The sequence below is a fragment of the Molossus molossus genome, unplaced genomic scaffold (assembly GCF_014108415.1).
Source record: "Molossus molossus isolate mMolMol1 unplaced genomic scaffold, mMolMol1.p scaffold_m16_p_1, whole genome shotgun sequence".
Taxonomy (NCBI): Eukaryota; Metazoa; Chordata; class Mammalia; order Chiroptera; family Molossidae; genus Molossus; species Molossus molossus.
In genome coordinates this window covers 31210345-31229363 of record NW_023425344.1, presented here as the reverse complement: position 1 = coordinate 31229363, position 19019 = coordinate 31210345, and the positions used below count along the sequence as shown (strand labels likewise).

At 40.1% G+C, this 19019-nt stretch overlaps 1 protein-coding gene across 3 annotated transcripts in view; it reads left to right on the top strand.

Annotated features, from left to right (window-relative positions):
* Nucleotides 1-1767: 1767 nt before the first annotated feature.
* The window catches only part of ATP8A1 (ATPase phospholipid transporting 8A1), a 210606-nt gene continuing 193354 nt past the window's right edge, over nucleotides 1768-19019 (top strand). For 2 of the 3 annotated variants that reach the window (XM_036257326.1, XM_036257318.1), the window contains exons 1-4: nucleotides 1768-1837; nucleotides 10341-10455; nucleotides 11583-11682; nucleotides 12606-12704. In XM_036257326.1, coding sequence (XP_036113219.1) covers nucleotides 1783-1837; nucleotides 10341-10455; nucleotides 11583-11682; nucleotides 12606-12704 — 369 coding nt within the window. In that variant the 5' untranslated portion in view covers nucleotides 1768-1782. Of the gene's footprint in view, nucleotides 1838-10340; nucleotides 10456-11582; nucleotides 11683-12605; nucleotides 12705-19019 lie in introns of those variants that run through there. The other variant, XM_036257333.1, reaches the window with a different exon arrangement.

Sequence of the window (19019 nt, the reverse complement as noted above, 5' to 3'; positions counted from 1 at the left end):
TGGCAACCAAAGACATTTGAGTGCTTACTGTGTGAGGTGCAACACGTGGCGTGCCATAGATTTCCACATAATACCATGCAAGATAGCCTTCCCTGGGAGTGTCAGGAATACTTGTTCAGGGTCTGCCACTTAGAATTCACAGTACTGCTTTTGGATTGCTGTAGTTCAGCATGAGCTCAGGAAGTGTTAACCCATTATCTTTTCCTGTTTTAGGCAAGAAAGAAATGCTGTTGATGTGTTTTCATACTTGTATATTTTTACATCAGTTACCACAATGACACTTAAAGAAAATATTATTTACCATGTGTGGTCATGACAGGTCCTGAAAGGCAAGTATATTAGAGGGTGTCAGGATAGAGACAGGACCATAAAGTTCTGGGAATTTATGTATATCTGATATTAAAACAGAAAATTTAGTAAACATTTCTTGCATGCAAGGAACTTCCCTGAAGTGTTAAGTTTATTGCCCATATTAGAGTAACATACATGATAGATACTTACATGTACCCTTGTGTTTGCCTTGTCCTCAGTATATAAGTTAGGTACATCTGTAACATCTATTATTATTATTCTCAGTTGCTGTATACCTAAGTAGATCAAAAGATTAATGCTGGGGTGGTAAAAAGACCACTGTATATATTCAAACCTTTTGTAGGTGATGCTTCAAGGAAGGAGGGTTAGGGAGGGTGCTTTGACATCAAAGTAGCATCCAACAAGGCCATGAGGGTAGCAGAGGGTTGTGGTTGGAAAACTGTATGAGGTGGAATAGGGCCAATAGAGGAGAAATAGTGAGAGGGAGAGGTCACGTCAAGCTTGATTGTTAAATGAATGAATGCATCCATTCATCACTGTAAAAGCTGGGCTGGACTTGATCGATTTCCAAATGTTGTCCTGCCTCTGACTCTGGTACTTACTGGCTCTCTGACCATGACCAGTTCTCCATGTGAAAAGCAAAGTTTCCTCATCTTTATCATTTTGAGAATATTTAAAAAACAAAACAAAACAAAAAACCTCCACTAAAACCCCATAACATGGAAACCTAGCAGTCTTTAGGTAGAGAGTAGTTCCCAGAATCAAATGAAAAGCGTTACAGGAAGGTCAAGGATAACCCAAGGCAGCCTGACTAGTGGACAGTTATACTTCAGGATCCACAGAATCAGTCTTAATCTGTGCTAAGCCTTTTCATATGTCCAGACTGAAAATTGACTGTGATTAGCCTCGCATGGGCCATGTGCTCACCTTTAAGCCTGAAAGGGGAATGGTGTCTTGAGGGACCGGTCCCTTAAGACTGTCTACATTAGGGAAAGCAGTTTTCCAAAGAAAATCAAAGGACCATTTTCAGGAGAAGCAGACTGAGTTGGAATGAGCAGCGGATGCCCCTGCACAGAGCCTGCATCAGTGTATTCTGTTCAGGGAAGGGATATTGACGCAATCAAAAACTTCATTTCCCCTCCGCCTATCGCAGGCATGGTCTAGAAATTTCGAACATGTTGCTGAATAATTTCTATTTGATGTTCATGCTTTTAGAAGTGTTTTATTTCTTCAGTGCCATATTTCAGCGATTTTCAACCTTTTTTTAATCTCAGGGCACACATAAACTAATTACTAAAATTCTTCAGCACAGTAAAAAATGTATTTTTGGCCGATCTGACAAAAAATGGGTATAATTTTGATTCATGCACACAGAATGACTGTTGTCATTTTTCAATTTGACAATCTAAGAGGAAAGAGGTCAGGACTAGTTAGGTGCTGCACGTTTTAGAAATTCTCCGGTATACCAGCATGCCGGCCACGGCACACCGGCCGAAACTCACTGCCGTGTTTGACAATGCAGTAGGTAAGTCTTAAAGAGCACCCAGTTCATTGTCTGCAGAGTGGCGGCTCCTTTTGGTTCCCTGTCTGTCTGAATAGCTGCTGTGGGCTCATGGCCGAACACTGGACATGGTCATTCTGCTTCAACAATGAGGATGTGGGATTTCAGATCTCTTCCGTAGCTCGAGTAACTGCTTCCTCATTTCTCATTAGATAAACTAGATACGTGTATGTATGCGTACAGTATGTATATAACTATATCACCAAAAAACCCCCCACAAAATATTTAAGATACAAATGTGTACATTATTCAGCCAAAGATTGTTTTGCTCCCGAAACTTGAGCCAAAAAAAATATTTTTTTACATGAGGATTCTTAATTTATTATTGCTTTTCCCAGAGAACAAAGTAAAGGCATATTTAAACCTTTAGAATGGACCATGGGTGATGCTCATAATTTCCTAAGGTCAGTAACACCTACCTTTGATCACACCTAAGTTCTGCATTTGTGCCTTCTACGTCTGGTTAGTTTTTTAGTTAATATCCTTTTATTCGCTTGTGTAACTGTTGCAAGCATGGCTGTTTGTCTGAGGATCTCCTTCTAGACCAAGAAACATGAGCAATTAATATGGTTTCTTTAATGTCTAATATTGGAAGCCATTAAGTAAAAAGGATATATAATTGAATTCTGCTAAATATGTTTGGCAGTTAATATAATAGATATTCGGATTCCAATTACGGCCTTACTTATAATTGTAATAAAGGTGAATCTGCAAAAATGTAATGGTTCTATAACTGTATTATCAGGCAACTAACTGAATGATTTTGTATTTGTTCTCTCCTCCTTCCTATCTACACACCCCTGCTTTTCTGTTGCATAACCTCTATACAGATGAACTTTTTAGGAAAGCATGTACTTATTAAAATAAATTTGTATAATTGTAAAGTCCATTATTTTACTCTCTAAATTCATTCACTAGTCACAGCTTTAATGAACAGTTTTTAAAATGTTATTATCTAGATTAGTGTTTCTTTGACTTTTGTTTTTTCCCATCTTAAGGATTTTGGTGGGGAGATTGCCTTTATAATATCGTAGGAGGATAGGGTGACCGGAACTGTTTGAGTGACAAGTATTGTGCTACATTGTTAACATAATGTAATTTAATCTTCATATTAACCCTATTTCATGCACGGGGAAGCTGAGGCTCAAATCATAAAATAACTTGCCCAGAGTTATATAGAAGTTGCCATAATCCAAATCTGAACACAGATCTGACGACAAAGCCTATTCCATTTTCCAATAGTCTGCCTTTCCGATTTCACCAATAGAAATACTAGCTAGAGTGTTTGTATGTGCAGGAGTTAGGCGCTGTCCCGAGTGCTTTACACGTGCAGCATCTCCTCGAATCTCCTTAGAAGCCTGTGAAGGAAGGTGGGCAGCTACAGATAAGTAACTTGTCGAAGCTCAGAACTACTGGGCCTAAATGTCTCTGCTTCCCGTGCTGACTCTGCATTGCCTGCATTGATTACACCCTGCGTTTTCGATGGTATTGATTACCATGTTCTAATGAGAAAAGGATGCATGATATCTAAGGATAGGGTTGTTTGGCTATAGGGACAATTCCGTAAGTGGCTCATCATTTGTGGAATTTAAAATCCTAAATTTCTTTTAAGTCCTGAGCTTTTGCTTGGAGCAGCGCCAGGCAGTGGGTGTATGTGGCTCATAGGATGGTGGAATGACGAGAGACCTGGAGAGGCTGTAACGATCATACCAGCACCACTTCCAATAACTCTCCTGTGCACATCCATCTTTTCATCTGTCACCACAGTCTCACCCAGGCCCCGCCCCCTTTTACCCTGATGGTCGCTGTAGCCTCAAAATGATCTTTCCGCCGCCTACAATTTCTCAGTGGATTCCTAGCGCATAAAGAATATAAATCCAAGTTTCTTATTGTTTCTCCCAGTCTGCCGCTTCTGGTTTGATGCTCCTGCTCACTGTTACTGTTGCTCAGTTTCTGGAAATGCCAAGCTCATTCTTGCCTCCAGAGCTTTGCTCCTGCTCTTCCCAGCTAGTTGACCCTATCCCTTATCTTTCCTTATTGAAGTCCTCACTGAGGTCCCCACTCAGTCTCCTTGGAGAGGCCTCGCTCCCCACTCAGTATAAAGCAGCAACAACGCTGTGGTAACAGCTACCCAGTGAGCACAGCTGACATTTATGGAGCTCTTACTATGTGTTAGGCATTGTTCTCTACATTTGTTAACTCACCAAGTCCTCACAACCCCTTTGAGATAGGTCCTGTTACCATCTCCATAGATGACGAAATAGAAACACAGAGTTCTGTCAACTGTTCTATCACTTGTTTTATTTTCTTCATCACACTTACCGTGTTCTATACGTGTCTTGTTCTCTAGAAAATAAATCCCCAAGAAGAAGGAACTTTGCCTTATTTTCTGCTGATTCTGCAGCATTTTAAAAGATGACTGCCCCATAGTAGGCACCATGGTCAACTTATGTTGAACATATGTGTTGAATGAATGAATGAACTAATGAATAGTGAGTGGACTTACTGATTTGCTCATGATGTGTGTGAGGAGAAATGGAAAATTTCAGAGATGATAATTCTGTTGTAATTGCATGAAACGACTAAAAGCCTTCCACTAAGTAACTGTTGAGCATTTTTCTCCCCTTTACATTATTCTGTGTGCATATATAAGCATGTGATCATGACTCTAGGCAGAGGAAAAAAGGAAGACTATACATCAACATACTCAGTAACCCAGTTAGTCAGTGGTCATCGGTGAGTGCTGTGCACAGTAGTTGCTGGCAACAAATTATAGTCACTGCTTACCTTTTCACATGAGGACACTTAGCCATGACCACGAAGCACCACTGGACTCTGGGACTGAGTTCTGGCTGCAGATCGTCAGGTAGTCATTGCTGTGAAACATCGGATTCAAGTAGGGAAATTTGTTCTTTTGTTTTTAAACGTTTCAGTTTTGCTAAACAAATGCGATGTTGACATTTCTCTTCCTGGTGCCCAGCGGATACTGATTTCACAGGAGTTTGGAGCTGAAGAAGAACATAAGATTATTAGCCTTCCTCCCTTCCTTTATAGCTGAAGAGAACAACCCCCAGGGATTAAGTGGTTTGCGTAGGGTTACATAAGTGAGTGGTGAAAGACCAGAGCTTGCTGCTCAACCACTGAGTGTTTAATGACCTAACACTTTCAGGGGAAGATAAACACGTGTTCACTTCAGGGCTGTGATTAGGGCACTGACCCATCATCATCTTGTTTTCTAGATCAAGAAAATTATTGCTGGAGGCTGAAATGGTCACCAGGAGGATGTTGCTTGTACATCCTTGTGTAGTGATACAAAGTAGTATCTCCTTGTAGCACATTCAGCAGCTAAAACCTTTTGCATGATTTAAGGTCAAAGGAGGCTCTGAAGGGGTCTCACCTTCCAGTGAAGACTCCGTAGAACTGTTGATAGATCCGGAGCCTCTCTCTCCACGTGCTTCCTGGGAGAGGCAGGAGAATTAAGAGCTATTAGTGAACTTTAATGATTTATGTGAACAAACCCTCTAAATTATTAAACAGATCCCAAGAGGCATAGCTTCCCTTCTTAAAACAAGGGACAGACTGTGTATAGGAAGGAATGGTAACTGTACCACCTTAGTTTTAGCTTCTTTGGGGCAAGGTGCTAGGGGGATTCTTTCCTTAATTACCTTTGCCACCACTGTACATCAATATCTCAGTGAAGGCGTTGTCCAGATGTGACCACAGAGCTTTATGTGGTCATCAAAGCTGTGGACGGTGGGGATTTAAAGAGGAAATTTAAAAAGAAAAAAGAAACATGAAAATAGAGTTGTCTGATTCGTGTTGAATGGCTGTTAAATTGAATGTAGGGAATGTGTTTCACCTCAAAAGCAGAAGGAATATGAGATCAAAATTGCTCCCTTCCTCCCTCAAAGCATTGGTTCATTCATTCCAGTAGGAGAGCCTTGTTTCTCTTCTACACAGAGGGAGTCTAGATAGGTATGTACCCTATGTCCAGATCTAGCCTGACTGCTTCTGCAATGTAAGGTAACAGTGCATTGCAGATGCTAATTATGATAGTTACAAACTCTCCTATTCCAAATTAGTAAGAATGCCAGTCTTATTCCCAGATGTCTTTGTGAAATATTCCCGAGGATTCTGAGGTTGGGTGCATTCACTCAGATGTTCCTGAGAATCTCTGAGGTTGCTATGCCTCGCTCACTGCTGCCTGCTGGGAGTAAACGGAATCAGGTGCGTACACGAGGTGGTACCTGCAACCTCTGGTCTTCAGACGCCCGGGAGTGGGCCTCAGGGGCCTGTGGCACTGCCGTGTGTCACTGCTGGTGAAAGCGCTTGTGTGGCCCAGCTGGCTGGAGCCTTGAGGAAACAGGGCAAGGGTGACCATCTCCCATGTCTGGGCCCCCCACTTTTGGTGCAGATCTCCCTCCTTGAGTCACACCTGCTCAGGGCATCCCACTGCCTGAGTCCCGGGTTGTGCTCCATGTCAGCATCACAGCACACCTGTCTAAGGCCTTCCCATCCTGCCGGAGTGAAGAACGCCTGTGGCATCAGCAGTGTTCTGTGCCTAGAACCATTCTGTCCCTCTACTGGCCCTACTCTTTCATAATTTTCTTTTTCAGTTACAGTTTATATTCAATATTATTTTGTATTAGTTTTAAGTGTACAGCATAGTGGTTAGAAAAATCATATACTTTACAAAGTAGTCCTCTGGTTATTGCAAGTACCCACCTGGCACCAAACATAATATTGTTGACTATATTCCCTGTGCTGTACTTTACATCCCTAGAACTATTTTATAACTACCAATTTGTAGTTTTTAATCTCTCCACCTTTTCACCCAGCCCCCCTGCCCCCCAACCCCTTCTCCCCTCTGGCAACCATCAGTCTGTTCTCTGCGTTTTAATAGGCATTTCTCTGATCATTAGTGATGTTGAGCATCTTTTCATATATCTATTGGTCATCTCTATGTTTTCTTTGGGGAAGTGTCTATTCAGGGCCTCTGCCCATTTTTTAATTGGATTGTTTGTTTTTCTGGTGTTGAATTGTATGAATTCTTTATACATTTTCAATATTAACCCCTTACTGGAAGTATCAATGGCAAATATCATCTCCGATTTAGTAGGTTATCTTTTCATTTTGTTAATGGTTTCCTTTCCTATACAAAACCTTTTATTTTGATGCAGTCCCATTTGTTTATTTTTTTTTCTTTTGTTCTCTTTCCCAAGGAGCTATATCAGAGAAAATATTGCTAAGGGAAATCTCAGAGATCTTACTGCCTCTGTTTTCTTCTAAAGAGTTTTATGACCCTGGCCAGTTTGGCTCAGTGGTTAGAGCGTTGGCCCGTGGTCCAGAGAGACCCGGGTTCGGTTCCTGCTAAGGGCACATAGCTCAGTTGCAGTTTGTCCCCAGCCCTGGTTGAGGTCTTGTGGGTGGCAGCCAGTCGATGTGTCTCTCTCACACCAATATTTCTCTCTCTCTACCCCTCCCCCTCGCTCTATGCAAAAATGTTCTTGGGTGAGGATTTAAAAAAAAAAGACTTTTATGCTTTTGAGTCTTACATTAAGTCTTTAATCCATTTTGAGTTTCTTCTTGTATATGGAGTAAGAAGGCAGTCTAGTTTTATTTTATTTTTTTCTTTGCATGTATCTGTCCAATTATTCCAACACCATTTGTCGAATAGACTGTCTTGACTGCATTTTGTGTTTTTGCTTCATTGAGAACAGGTCACCAGCCTGGACTTTCCCCCTGAATTTGGCTATTTTTTTCCTGAGAGGTGCCTTGTTACCAGACTGTGGTTGAGGCCCTCGTCCATTAGGATTGTTTTAATTACTCTGACTCTCATGTCAGGGAAGGGGTTGTTTCTAATTCCTTTGTCCTAGGAGAGTCCTTTGCTCCATAGAAATTCTTGAATACAAATAAATATGCAAAAGGCGATGTGATGTCCAGCTCCCCCTGACGTCATTTGAGACCCCGATATAAATGGGTATGTCGGGAGGAGTGACACCCAACTCCTCAGCCAGGACCGTCCAAGGGCCCGGCCCTCCGCAGTCCAGCTACATGGAGTGCAGCCTGAGGGTGTCAGTCAGAGCAGAGTGGAGACCGGCGCTCCTGAGGCTCTGTGCGCTCCAGGGGCCAGGCGCAGTCCACTGTGACCTTTGTGCTGTCACTAGGAAAATTTAATCGAATGTTTTAAAGAATTTTTAAGATTGATAGCCTCTATTTGATAGTCCATGTCTTGGTCTGTTTGGGCTGCTCTAACAAAATAGTTTTGGTGCTGGGAAGTTCAAGGTCGAAGCAGCAGCAATTGCGTGTCTGGTGAAGCCCCACTTCCTGGCTCAGAGATGGCTGTCCTCTGGCTGTGTCCTGCAGGATGGAAGGGATGAGGGAGCTCTTCCCTTCGGGGCCTCTTTGCCCAGGGCACTAATCCCATTCACGAGGGCTCAACTCTCCGGTCCTCGTCACCATCCAAAGGCCCCACGTCCAAATAGCACCGCTTTGAGGGAAGTGATTTCTACATGTGAATTTTGGAGAGGACACAAACATTCGGTCTGTAATAATACATACGCGAAATTTGGTTAATTAAAAGTAGGGGGGAAGCTTGTGTTGTACCTAAAATGTAATGTAGTGGAAGATAGTTATTGACCATGTGGCCCCAGGCCAAGCTGCTGATGTGTCTAACTGTAAAATGACAGTTGAGTGTTTCCTGGGGAGCCATGTGACCTCCAGAGTGATGAGTGTAAGGTGTGACCCTTCCTCTGTGCCTGTCTGCCTGGAAAACTTTGGGGGACTCGCTGCCAACAAGGGGATGCAATCCAGACTTCTTCACAAGCCCATGTGCTTTTTAATGCCGTATCCCACCTGTCTGGACCTTGCCCTGTGTCTGTGCATCGGCTTTATGGCCGTTTGCACTGCCCTGCTCAGGACAGTCCTCCAGATGCTCGGGCCTCTGTGCTCATCCTCCTCACCTTGGTCGAAATCCTAAATGAAGTTCTGGTTTCATAAAGCAGCAAAAGCCCACCACGAGCTTTTCTTAGACAATTTGTTACCAGCTCTTGGCTGTTGTAGTGACCTTATCAGTGGGTGGAGAAGCATTTGCTTGCCCTCAAAAAAATCGGCCAAATAATCACTCCTTTGTCATTGGGTATTTATTTATTTGCAAACATTCACTGAGTACCTGCTGCTGGTACTGGTGTTGGGAGAGGAGGAACACACCTTCGGTGGCCCCAGGGAGTTCCCTCTCTGGTACGGGAGAATGACTCACAAGCAGGCGGCAACCAAGTGTTCTGGTGCGTGTTTTGCTGGGGGAGGGGAGAGCAAAGAAGGCTGTGGAAACACAGAGAAGGTTCACAGGCCTTAGCACCACAAAATACAAGAGACCCCATGTTGCAGATCCTATGGGAGGCGTTGACATTGGCTGGCAGAAAAGAGATAGAGGACTGTAGGTACCCCTGCCAGGAAAGGGGTAAGGGAATGATTTAGTCTAATCTCACCGAAGTCTTGCTAGGGTCAGATAAGCAGTTTAAAATGTTTTATTCCAGAACTTACATGTGTTTTTCAAAAATTATTGTGGCCCTGGCCAGTTTGGCTCAGCCGTTAGAGCGTCAGCCCGCAGACCAGAGAGACCCGGGTTCGCTTCCACTAAAGGCACGTACCTCGGTTGCGGTTCATCCCTGGCCCCAGTTGGGGTCCTGTGGGTGGCATCTGGTGGATGTTTCTCTCTCACTCTCCTCCTCCCTCTCCCTCTCTTCCTCCCTCTCTCCCTCCCCCTCTATCTGAAGATAAATGCAAAAATGTCCCCTGGCGAGGATTAGGCGAGGATTTAAAAAATATATATATTAACTTTGCAATAGTTTCCTGGTTGAAATGGCCTGAATCTGTAATATTGTTACAGTGATTGTGAGATGACTTGAAATGACCTTAGAACATTTTAAATTTGTTTGTGAACATAAATTCTAATTATTGACAGGAGTAAGTTCACCATAGTGAGTTAAATAATTGGTGTGGTTTCCTATTTAAACCTCATTTGGCAAACATTTCTGTCTTCATCGAAATGGAAAGGAAAAAAAGCAGTATATGTGTATGCTTAAACTTTTTACATTTTAATTTGTTAGTATTGTCTCAAACTGTAATGGAAACCAGTTTAAAAATTTTTGTTGCTTTTGACATGTTCTTATGTAGCGGGAAGAAATAAAATAAGTTGAACATATATGGGGGAAAGATGAACAAAAATTGAAAATTGATGTCACTGTTTTCGAAATGGGTTCGTTTTCACATGGCTATTAAATGCCCCTTTACATTCAGTAGAAAAATTAAATGTGGGGGGTTTTCTTTTTACTATGAAAGAAATAAGATCAGTAAGAAGATGCGTGTAGCTTGACTTTAGATTCCGGAATAGTTACAAAATGTGGTTTTGGTCTGGATAATACAATGAAATATTTCTTATCAAGTAAGAAGACTCTCTGTCTTTCAGGTTATGAGAAGACCGACGATGTGTCAGAGAAGACTTCCCTGGCGGACCAGGAGGAAACTCGGACTATATTCATCAACCAGCCGCAGCTGACCAAGTTCTGCAATAACCATGTCAGGTAGGAACTGCGAAGCAGGGCTGTGGGCCGCTCTCCCAGCCAAAATGCAAACCCCCGCAAAGAGCTTGCAGTTAAATCAGTGAGTACTTGAGAGCTTCCTAGAGGCCGCGTGAATGGGCGAGTTCTCCATCTTCTAGCCAATAAGGAGATGTTAATAAGAATCTGGAGGCAGGGAGGAGCAGAAAGGATGAGCAGCTGCTAATGGGTAAACACCTTTTTCTTCAACCTGTTGTACAATGATAAAGCATTGTTTGGGTTCACAAGTTTTTACATTTTAGAAGAGGTCTTTGGCAGTTCTTCACCAAGAACTCCTTTTGGTTAAATAGTCATTTAATATTGGCTTTTGATAGTTGCAAAATTTAGTATGGTGATGAGGAAGGGAGGGCTGTGAGAATTACTTCATTGTTATAGTCTCATTCCAACAATAACATAAAAAGTGTCTCTGTGATAAGCCCTATTCACTAAGTGGCCCCTGGAACCAAGTGAGCACCCCAATGCTAGTTCAGTTTTCCCCACTGGCAAAATTCCTAGGTTTGAGACGTGCCCATTTAAAACGAATATGTAGAACTTCAAATTCAAAAGTAACTTTTCACAGTTTGGGAAGTCTGGTATATGTCCCTTAATCTCCCCTCCATTTAATTAACAGGAAGATGGGATGTTCCTAAGACCCAAATGGGGATTCCTGACTCTGGCTAAATGTGATGTGTTCTGTGTGAAGTCCTAGCCAAGTTCACAGAGGCGCTGTGAAGAAAATTCACGCAGAAAACTCCCAATTTCTCTGAAGTTATTCAGGGAAGGCACCTATATTTAGTTTCTGGTCCTGCTCAAATTGCTGATTTTTTTTTTGCAAGATTTTATTTTCAATTAACATATTATACACTTTCTTAACTAAAGTTGCTTTTCTTAGTAAGCTACCCCTAGTAATGTTAAATAGGACTATTGGCCAATGAGAACAAAAGATATTAGGCAGAAAATTGAAGTGTTACTATTTATTTATACAGTTCTTTCCACTCCTTCTCATTTAGGTTCATCACCTAATTTTTTATATGGTGATAATATAGTTTTGTAGACATTGGAGCTGATTGTGGAGTAATTAAGTTTTATGCTAATTTGCATTTTGTTTGCAGCACTGCAAAATACAACATAATCACATTCCTCCCACGATTTCTCTACTCTCAGTTCCGAAGAGCCGCCAATTCCTTTTTTCTCTTCATTGCTCTGCTTCAGGTAAAGTTGTGTCCTTAGTCCAAGGTCAAATGTCCCAATATTAACAAATGCCTGTGACCAGTCTTCTAAGCTTATCTGAACACAGAGAAATCCGCTGGCTTGGTTGGACAGTGCCACAAGCACTGTTAGAATTTCTCTGTGGCTTTAAGCCTTTCCATTCATTTGTAATCGGCTTATTTTTAAACGTTCTGTAAATTCAGTGTGGCAAGGACTATTTGTTGCGTGCTAAAAGCGGAATGGGACTTTTTCTTAAAATGCTAATTTGTTTTAATAGCAGTAAAACTGTTAATCCTGAACTTTAGGATTCAAGAATTACCATTTTAAATCTTGTTTCTCTTTGTAGTTGTGTTAGTTGTAATCAGAAAAAAACAAAAACAAAAAAAAAACAGTTTTATTTTATTAAAAAAAAGGACACACACTCATTGTATAAAGAAATAGAAAACACAAGAGGGCCTAAAGAAAATATTTGTAACTCATCCCACCACCAAGAGCCAACTATCTCTTAAAATCTGAGTGTATGTCCTTCTGGTCTTCTTTCCCTTCAGCATTGTGTATTAATTTAGTTTACAAAAAGGGATGATAGAGTTCATGTGTTTCCTAATCTTTTTTATCTGGATGATAACATGTTGATATTTTCCAAGAGATCATTGTGTATCTAAAATACCGCTTTTAGTGGTCATGTGGTATTTTAGCATATGGATATACTGTAATTTATTTAACCTGTCCCCCTTTGTAGGTGTTAGTCCTGCCATGCTCTTCCGTCTACTTATTACATATGAGCAAATTACCTTCCCCAGTGTTAGTCTGCCAACATAGTAAAATCAAAAAAGCGTATTTTAAGAGGTACTAAGTTGTTGTTTATCCGTGTATTATCAACCTGCTAGTTCTCACTGGATTTCTCTCTTTTTTTCCCGTTCAAATAGCAAATACCTGATGTATCACCAACAGGTCGCTATACAACACTGGTTCCTCTCTTATTTATTTTAGCTGTGGCAGCTATCAAAGAGATAATAGAAGATATTGTAAGTACTACATTTTTTCATAAATAAATGTGACTCTGTTATTTTTATATGAATATTGGTTTCATCTTTAAGTTATTTTATTCTTGGCACACACTGCTCAAAATGCCCATTCAACTTAAAAGTATATAGAATATACTCCTACCTCTGCAGTTAATTTCTATTGATTTTATAGGATTAATATTGCAAAGTGCTTGCTACAGTGTTCCCTTCTGTTTGTAGTTTATTAATGAAAGAAATTAATTTGACTATAATAATTGGCTTAGAGAGAAAAATATATTTGAACATTATTTCTAATTATACTCAGTTTTTATTTTCCTTCAATTTTTATTAATTTATTTTTGTTACACGTTTCTCCTTTTCCCCCCATAGACATCCTTCTCCCCATCCCACCTCCCCCAAGTCCCCAGCATTGTTGTCTATGTCTAGTGGTTACGCATCAGTTTTCAATTTGATCATTGTTTCAAGTTAAACAGAACCTCCAAACTATGCAAATGTAAAGAGGGTTTTTTTTGTATTTCTTATTTTTAAATTTATATACCCTAGTTTTCACCTCATTAAATACCTATGATTCCTTTTCATCTTATTTTAGTAGTTCTAAGTTTCTTTTCTTTTATCTTATTTTATTAAAAGAGAGTAACAGCAAATGTGCTATTTTTATTTTTCCGTGGTAGCAGAGAAAAGGGGAAGCCAATTTGCCTTTTATAAAATTCATTCCCCAAAATAAACTCAGGTTTTTTTCTTTTTTTTTTCTATTTTAATGGTTATTTTAACTACCTTAGTAGAGGAAGCCAGTATTTTTTTCTATGCCCTTTAAGTAATTTGCCTGTCTGAAATGACCTTCTATCAAGCCTTAGGCAAGTCAGATGGTAAGGCGAGGAAAGGCTGAAACCTTCTTAAGAAAGCTCCAATTTAAAGTTATACAAACATTAATATTATGGCCATGGGGGATCAGATTGGGTTCTCACTAAGAACACATGAGCCACAGCATAACTAAACCATCAGACAGGTCAGCAGACCGATTACACCATCAGTCTCAAAAACATCCAGTGTCTAAGAGTGCAAACAGAGGTGTGTGTGTGCGTGTGTGTAACACATCACAGTCCTCTTGGTTGATAATGACATCCTTGCTCGGGGCCACTAGCTAAAAATTGTAAGGGGTCTCTTCTCACTCCTCTGTTCCACACAGACTTACCATCTTTTAAATTATGGTTGGCTTTGGCATTCCCTAAGAATTGGTCTTTATTACAACTTTGTTTCTTTCTTTGCCTTTTGTATTCCCTCTTCTTTCTTTGTTTAACCTGGTTTCATTGAGTATCTGTTACTCACTAGGCATTGTGCTATTGTTTTTGCAATATCTTTGTTCTCATTTAATTCCTTAGGTAACTTTGAAAGTTGGATATTAACCCCATGTTAAAGGTGTAAGGAAGCTGAGGCTTGGAGCAGACATGTGTCTCGCCCAAGAAATTGACAGCATTTTTATGCCATCCAGTGCTCTGTCGCTTTATTTTTGTGGCGAGGCACTAACAATAATATTAATTAATAACAGTTTGTGAACTTCTGGGTTCCATGTACTTGCATTATGTCCTTTACATTGACTAAATCTTATAACAACCTTTTAAAGAATAAATGGTATCATCCCCATTTTACAGAGGAGGGTGAGAAGCCACAGAATAGCCAGGTAATTAGCTCAAGGTCACAACTATTTAAGCCGGGCTGTCAGAATTCAAGGCTCCAGATCCCTGCCTTGAAATCATTGCTCTAAACTGCCTCTTCTGTCTTTATCTTCTTTTTTCTCAGCAGAACTGTAAAGGCTCTAGCTATGGTTTTAGTATCCCTCTTTATGAAAATACATGGTAAATAGAATAGCATCCAAGAAGTTTGTTGTTGTTTTTAACAAAATCCTGTTAGCATGACGTAATAATTGGGTACTATTAGAATATAGCCAATTAGGCTATTTCTTTTTTTTTTTTTAATAATGGTTTTTATTGTTTTTTAGAGAGAGGACTGGAGAGGGAGAGAAAGATAGAAACATCGATTGGCTGCCTCCTGTACACCCCGCACTGGGACCGAGCCCACAGCCTGGGCATGTGCCCTGACTGGCAGTCGAACTGGTGACTTCTTGGTGCATGGGTCGATGCTCAACCAACTGAGCCACGCTGGCTGGGCTAATTAGGCAGTTTCTGAAGGATGTAATATTAATATTGTGGGGTAACAGTAGTAGTATTTGAAGTAGCTTTCTAATAAAATGTGTTAAGAAATGGACTAAAAATGGTCTATAAGAATGATTTAACAAGAAATTGATATCAAGGTATAAGGTTATGGAAAGTTTAAATATTACTGTCTAGAAAAGAAAAAATCAATAATAGTTTAGATAATTGGGCAAATTATCAGTAGTTATAATGAATACATATATTCATTCATTCATTCATTTATTCAACAGCAATAGAGGAAGCAGTACTTAGGTGACAGGTATTCATTAGGATGTATATTAGGATGTATTAAACTTTTCCTGCAGTAATAATCATGTCCCAAGTGTCAGTGGCTTAAACATGACTTTGTGTTTTGCATCTCAAACACACTGCAGGTTGTTGTGGGATGGGGAGGGCAGGATGCATCCTTTTTCAAATAGTCATGGATGCAGCTGGATCAAGGCTTTGCCTTTGTGTGGAATGTTGGTCATCAGCGGATTCGAGGAAGAGAAAGAATGGAGATCTCACTTCTTCTGTATGTTGGCCTAGAAATGGTGCACATCACATCTATTTACAGCCTAATATTAGACCTAGTGGCATGACAAAAGGGAGGTATAATCTCCATGTCCATAGAAATAGAGGACAACTGGACATTGACGAAGACCAGTAATGTTGACCATCCTTACATCAGTGAATAAAACAGAGCTTACATTCTAGTGAAACTTCCTGTATATTCTGTTAAACAGCATTTAAAAAATTTTTTAGAATAAAGCATAGTACTAATTGCCTTGAAGTGTGATACCTAAGATTTATCCACCTCAGTGCCTTTTAACTCTTGATGCTTTGGACAACTTAACATAATATGATTTCCTGTTTTTATGCATAACTAACAAATGAGATATATGCTTACTTAAAAATGCTGTCAAATTGGTGGAGAAATTCTAGTTTAATAAAAAAAAATAGTGTTTTGTGTCAAATGCCAATTCTTGTGGTAAGGGTCAAGGTTGTTTGTTAAATTAATAATATTCACCATGAAAAACATGCTTTCTTTGCTATGAACTTGTTAACTTAAACACTAATAAGCTTTATTCATTATAAAACAAATACTTATTTAAAGTCTACTAAGTTCAGAAATCAAATATTGAGCATATGCCCCTGAGTAAAAGTCACCCTGATGGGAGTTTGCAGCCCAGTGGAGGAGACAGACATTAATCAAGTAAGCATGCTAGCTATCATGAGAATTGAATGAGGCATGTGAGGTCCTTAGAACAGTGTTGAGTGTATAGTGAGTGCTGAATAAAGTTAATTGTATTGTCATCATCCAAAGGTGCTTTTACCAAAATGTAGAAAATAGATTGGAAAGAAAACAGGATTTAGGTTGACTTATTAGAAGAGTATTCTAATAGCAAGTATAAACAAAATGAAGCTCTCATAGACTAGGTGGTATGGTAGAGATGAAGAAATATGGAAAAAATGAATTCAATATATATTTAGGAGAAAAATCGATAAGACATCATCATTTGACATGCAACATACCATACTTATTTTGTTCATATTCTGTCTGTAACCACTAGCATGTAAGCTCCATGAGAGCAAGAGTTTTTGTCTCTTGTTCACTGCTGTATCATCAGCTATGGTAACAGGGCATGGCACTTATGAAGTGTTTAGTAAACATGTGTTGAATGAAGAAATGAATTGGATGGGAGTGAGCAGGAGAAGGAGGTACAAGGATGACTCTCAAGTTTGTAGTTTGTGTGGATGGGTAGTATATGGTTCATCTTCCGAGGCAAGGACCAAGTCTTGGGGATTAGAATCATAGATTATCATTTGGACATAGTTTGAAATGCCTTTGAGACGGCTACAGGGAGATGTCAAGGAGGGAGCGAGGTACGACTGTCTAGAGCTCAGATGAGAGTCTGGCTGGTATATATATTTGTGTGTTGGTTATCACTGGGTTACTGGTATGAATGAACTAGAGAGTATAGAGTGAGCAGCAAAGAGGACAAGAGAGTAAGCCTAAGGAATTCCATCACTGAATTACAAGCAAGGAGACGAAGAAGGGGCCAAGGTGCAGGTGGAACACCTGGACGATGATGCAACAAGAAATGGCCAGGATGAAAGAGTTCCCAGAACGAGCACTGGTCAGTATTGCATGTTAAGTATGCTGCAGTTTATGGATCTATTTACACAGTACAGTTTATTGGTGTACTGTCAACCAAATACTGGAAATATTAAATAATTCACTAGCTCTCGGTGGTATTAATAAATTTTGATTACAGGACAGTGGAGGTATTTGAACTCAGAGAATAACTGTATTAATTGTTCTGAACTATTACCTTGAGAAGGAATAATGGTCTCATTAGGATATAAAGATACTTTCTTTCTGTAGTCATAAGATTAGAATCTGCCTGTCTGGGTGGCTCCTTATGTATGTTCGGCACAATTGTGTCTGCCAAGCAGCCTAATTTTTTCTGTAGTGCAAAGGTTGGAGAAAGAGATGCTCCTGTGCAGGAATTCTCTGTGGATGGAAAGTAATGTTCAGGAACTCCTCAGGTGTCACTGAGATTAAATTTCCTGTGGAAGTGGAATGTCTCGTTAATTAGCTTCCATTTGTCTCCAGTCTATTACATATTAGAAGTACACATTGTTTTGGAAATATTTGCACCTGCACTGAATATCTCATTTTACCTTGAATCATTATTTTGGTCTAAAATTTATTTGGGGTTACTTTTTTTATTATTTTTTTATTTATTCATTTTTTTCTTTTATTTTTTATTATTCATTTAATTTTATTTTTGTTGCAGATGCTTCTCCTTTTTTACCCCATTGACACCCTCCTCCCCATCCCCCCCCCCCCCGCCCCGTCCCCGGCTTTGTTGTCCGTGTCCATTGGTCATGCATACATGCATATAAGTTCTGTGGTTTATCTCTTCCTTCCCCTCACCACCCCCTCTTCTGAGGGTTGTCAGTCTGTACCCTACTTCCATGTTTCTGGGTCTACCCTATTCCTCAGACTGTTATATTCATTATATTTCATATATAAGTGAGATCATGTGGTATTTGTCTTTTTCTGCTTGGCTTCTTTCACTTAGGATAATACTTTCCAGGTCCCTCCATGTCGTCTCAAAGGATAAGAGATCTTTCTTTCTTACAGCTACATAGTACTCCATTGTGTATATGTACCACTGCTTTTTTATCCATTCGTCTACTGATAGACACTTGGGCTGTTTCCAGATCTTAGCTATTGTAAATAGTGCTGCTATGAACATGGGGGTACATATATTCTTTCTGATTGGTGCTTCAGGCTTCTTAGGGTATATTCCTAGAAGTGGGATCACTGGGACAAATGGAAGTTCAGTTTTTAAATTTTTTTTTTTTTTTTTGAGGTAGCACCATATTGTTTCCATAGTGGCTGCACCAGTCTGCATTCCCACCAGCAGTGCACTAGAGTCCCCTTTTCTCCACACCTCGCCAACACTTGTTTGATGATTTGTTGATGGTGGCCATTCTGACAGGTGTGAGGTGATAGCTCATTGTTGTTTTAATTTGCATCTCTCTGATGATTAGTGATGTGGAGCATTTCTTCATATGTCTCTTGGCCATTTGTATGTCCTGTTTGGAGAGGTGTCTATTCAGCTCCTCTGCCCATTTTTTATTTTATTTTTTTATCCTCACCCGAGGACATTTTTGCATTTTTTGTTCAGACAGAGCGGGAGGGAGAGAGAGGAAGAGAGAGAGAGAGAAACATCGATGTGATGTTTCAAACCCGGGTCTCTCTGTACCGCAGGCCGACCCTCCAACCGCTGAGCCAAACCGGCCAGGGCTCCTCTGCCCATTTTTTAATTGGGTTCTTTGTCTTTCTTTTGTTGAGTTGTATGAGTACTCTATATATTTTGGAAATTAACCTCTTATCTGATGTATCATTGGCAATGATGTTCTCCCATACAGTGGGTTGCCTTTCCATTTTGATGGTTTCTTCTGCTGTGCAGAAGCTTTTGAGTTTGATGTAGTCCCATGTGTTCATTTTTTCCTTTGTTTCTGTTGTCTTAGGTGATGTATCAGTGAAAATTCTGCTCCGTGTGATGGCTGAAATTTTGTTGCCTACATTTTCTTCTAGAATTTTTAT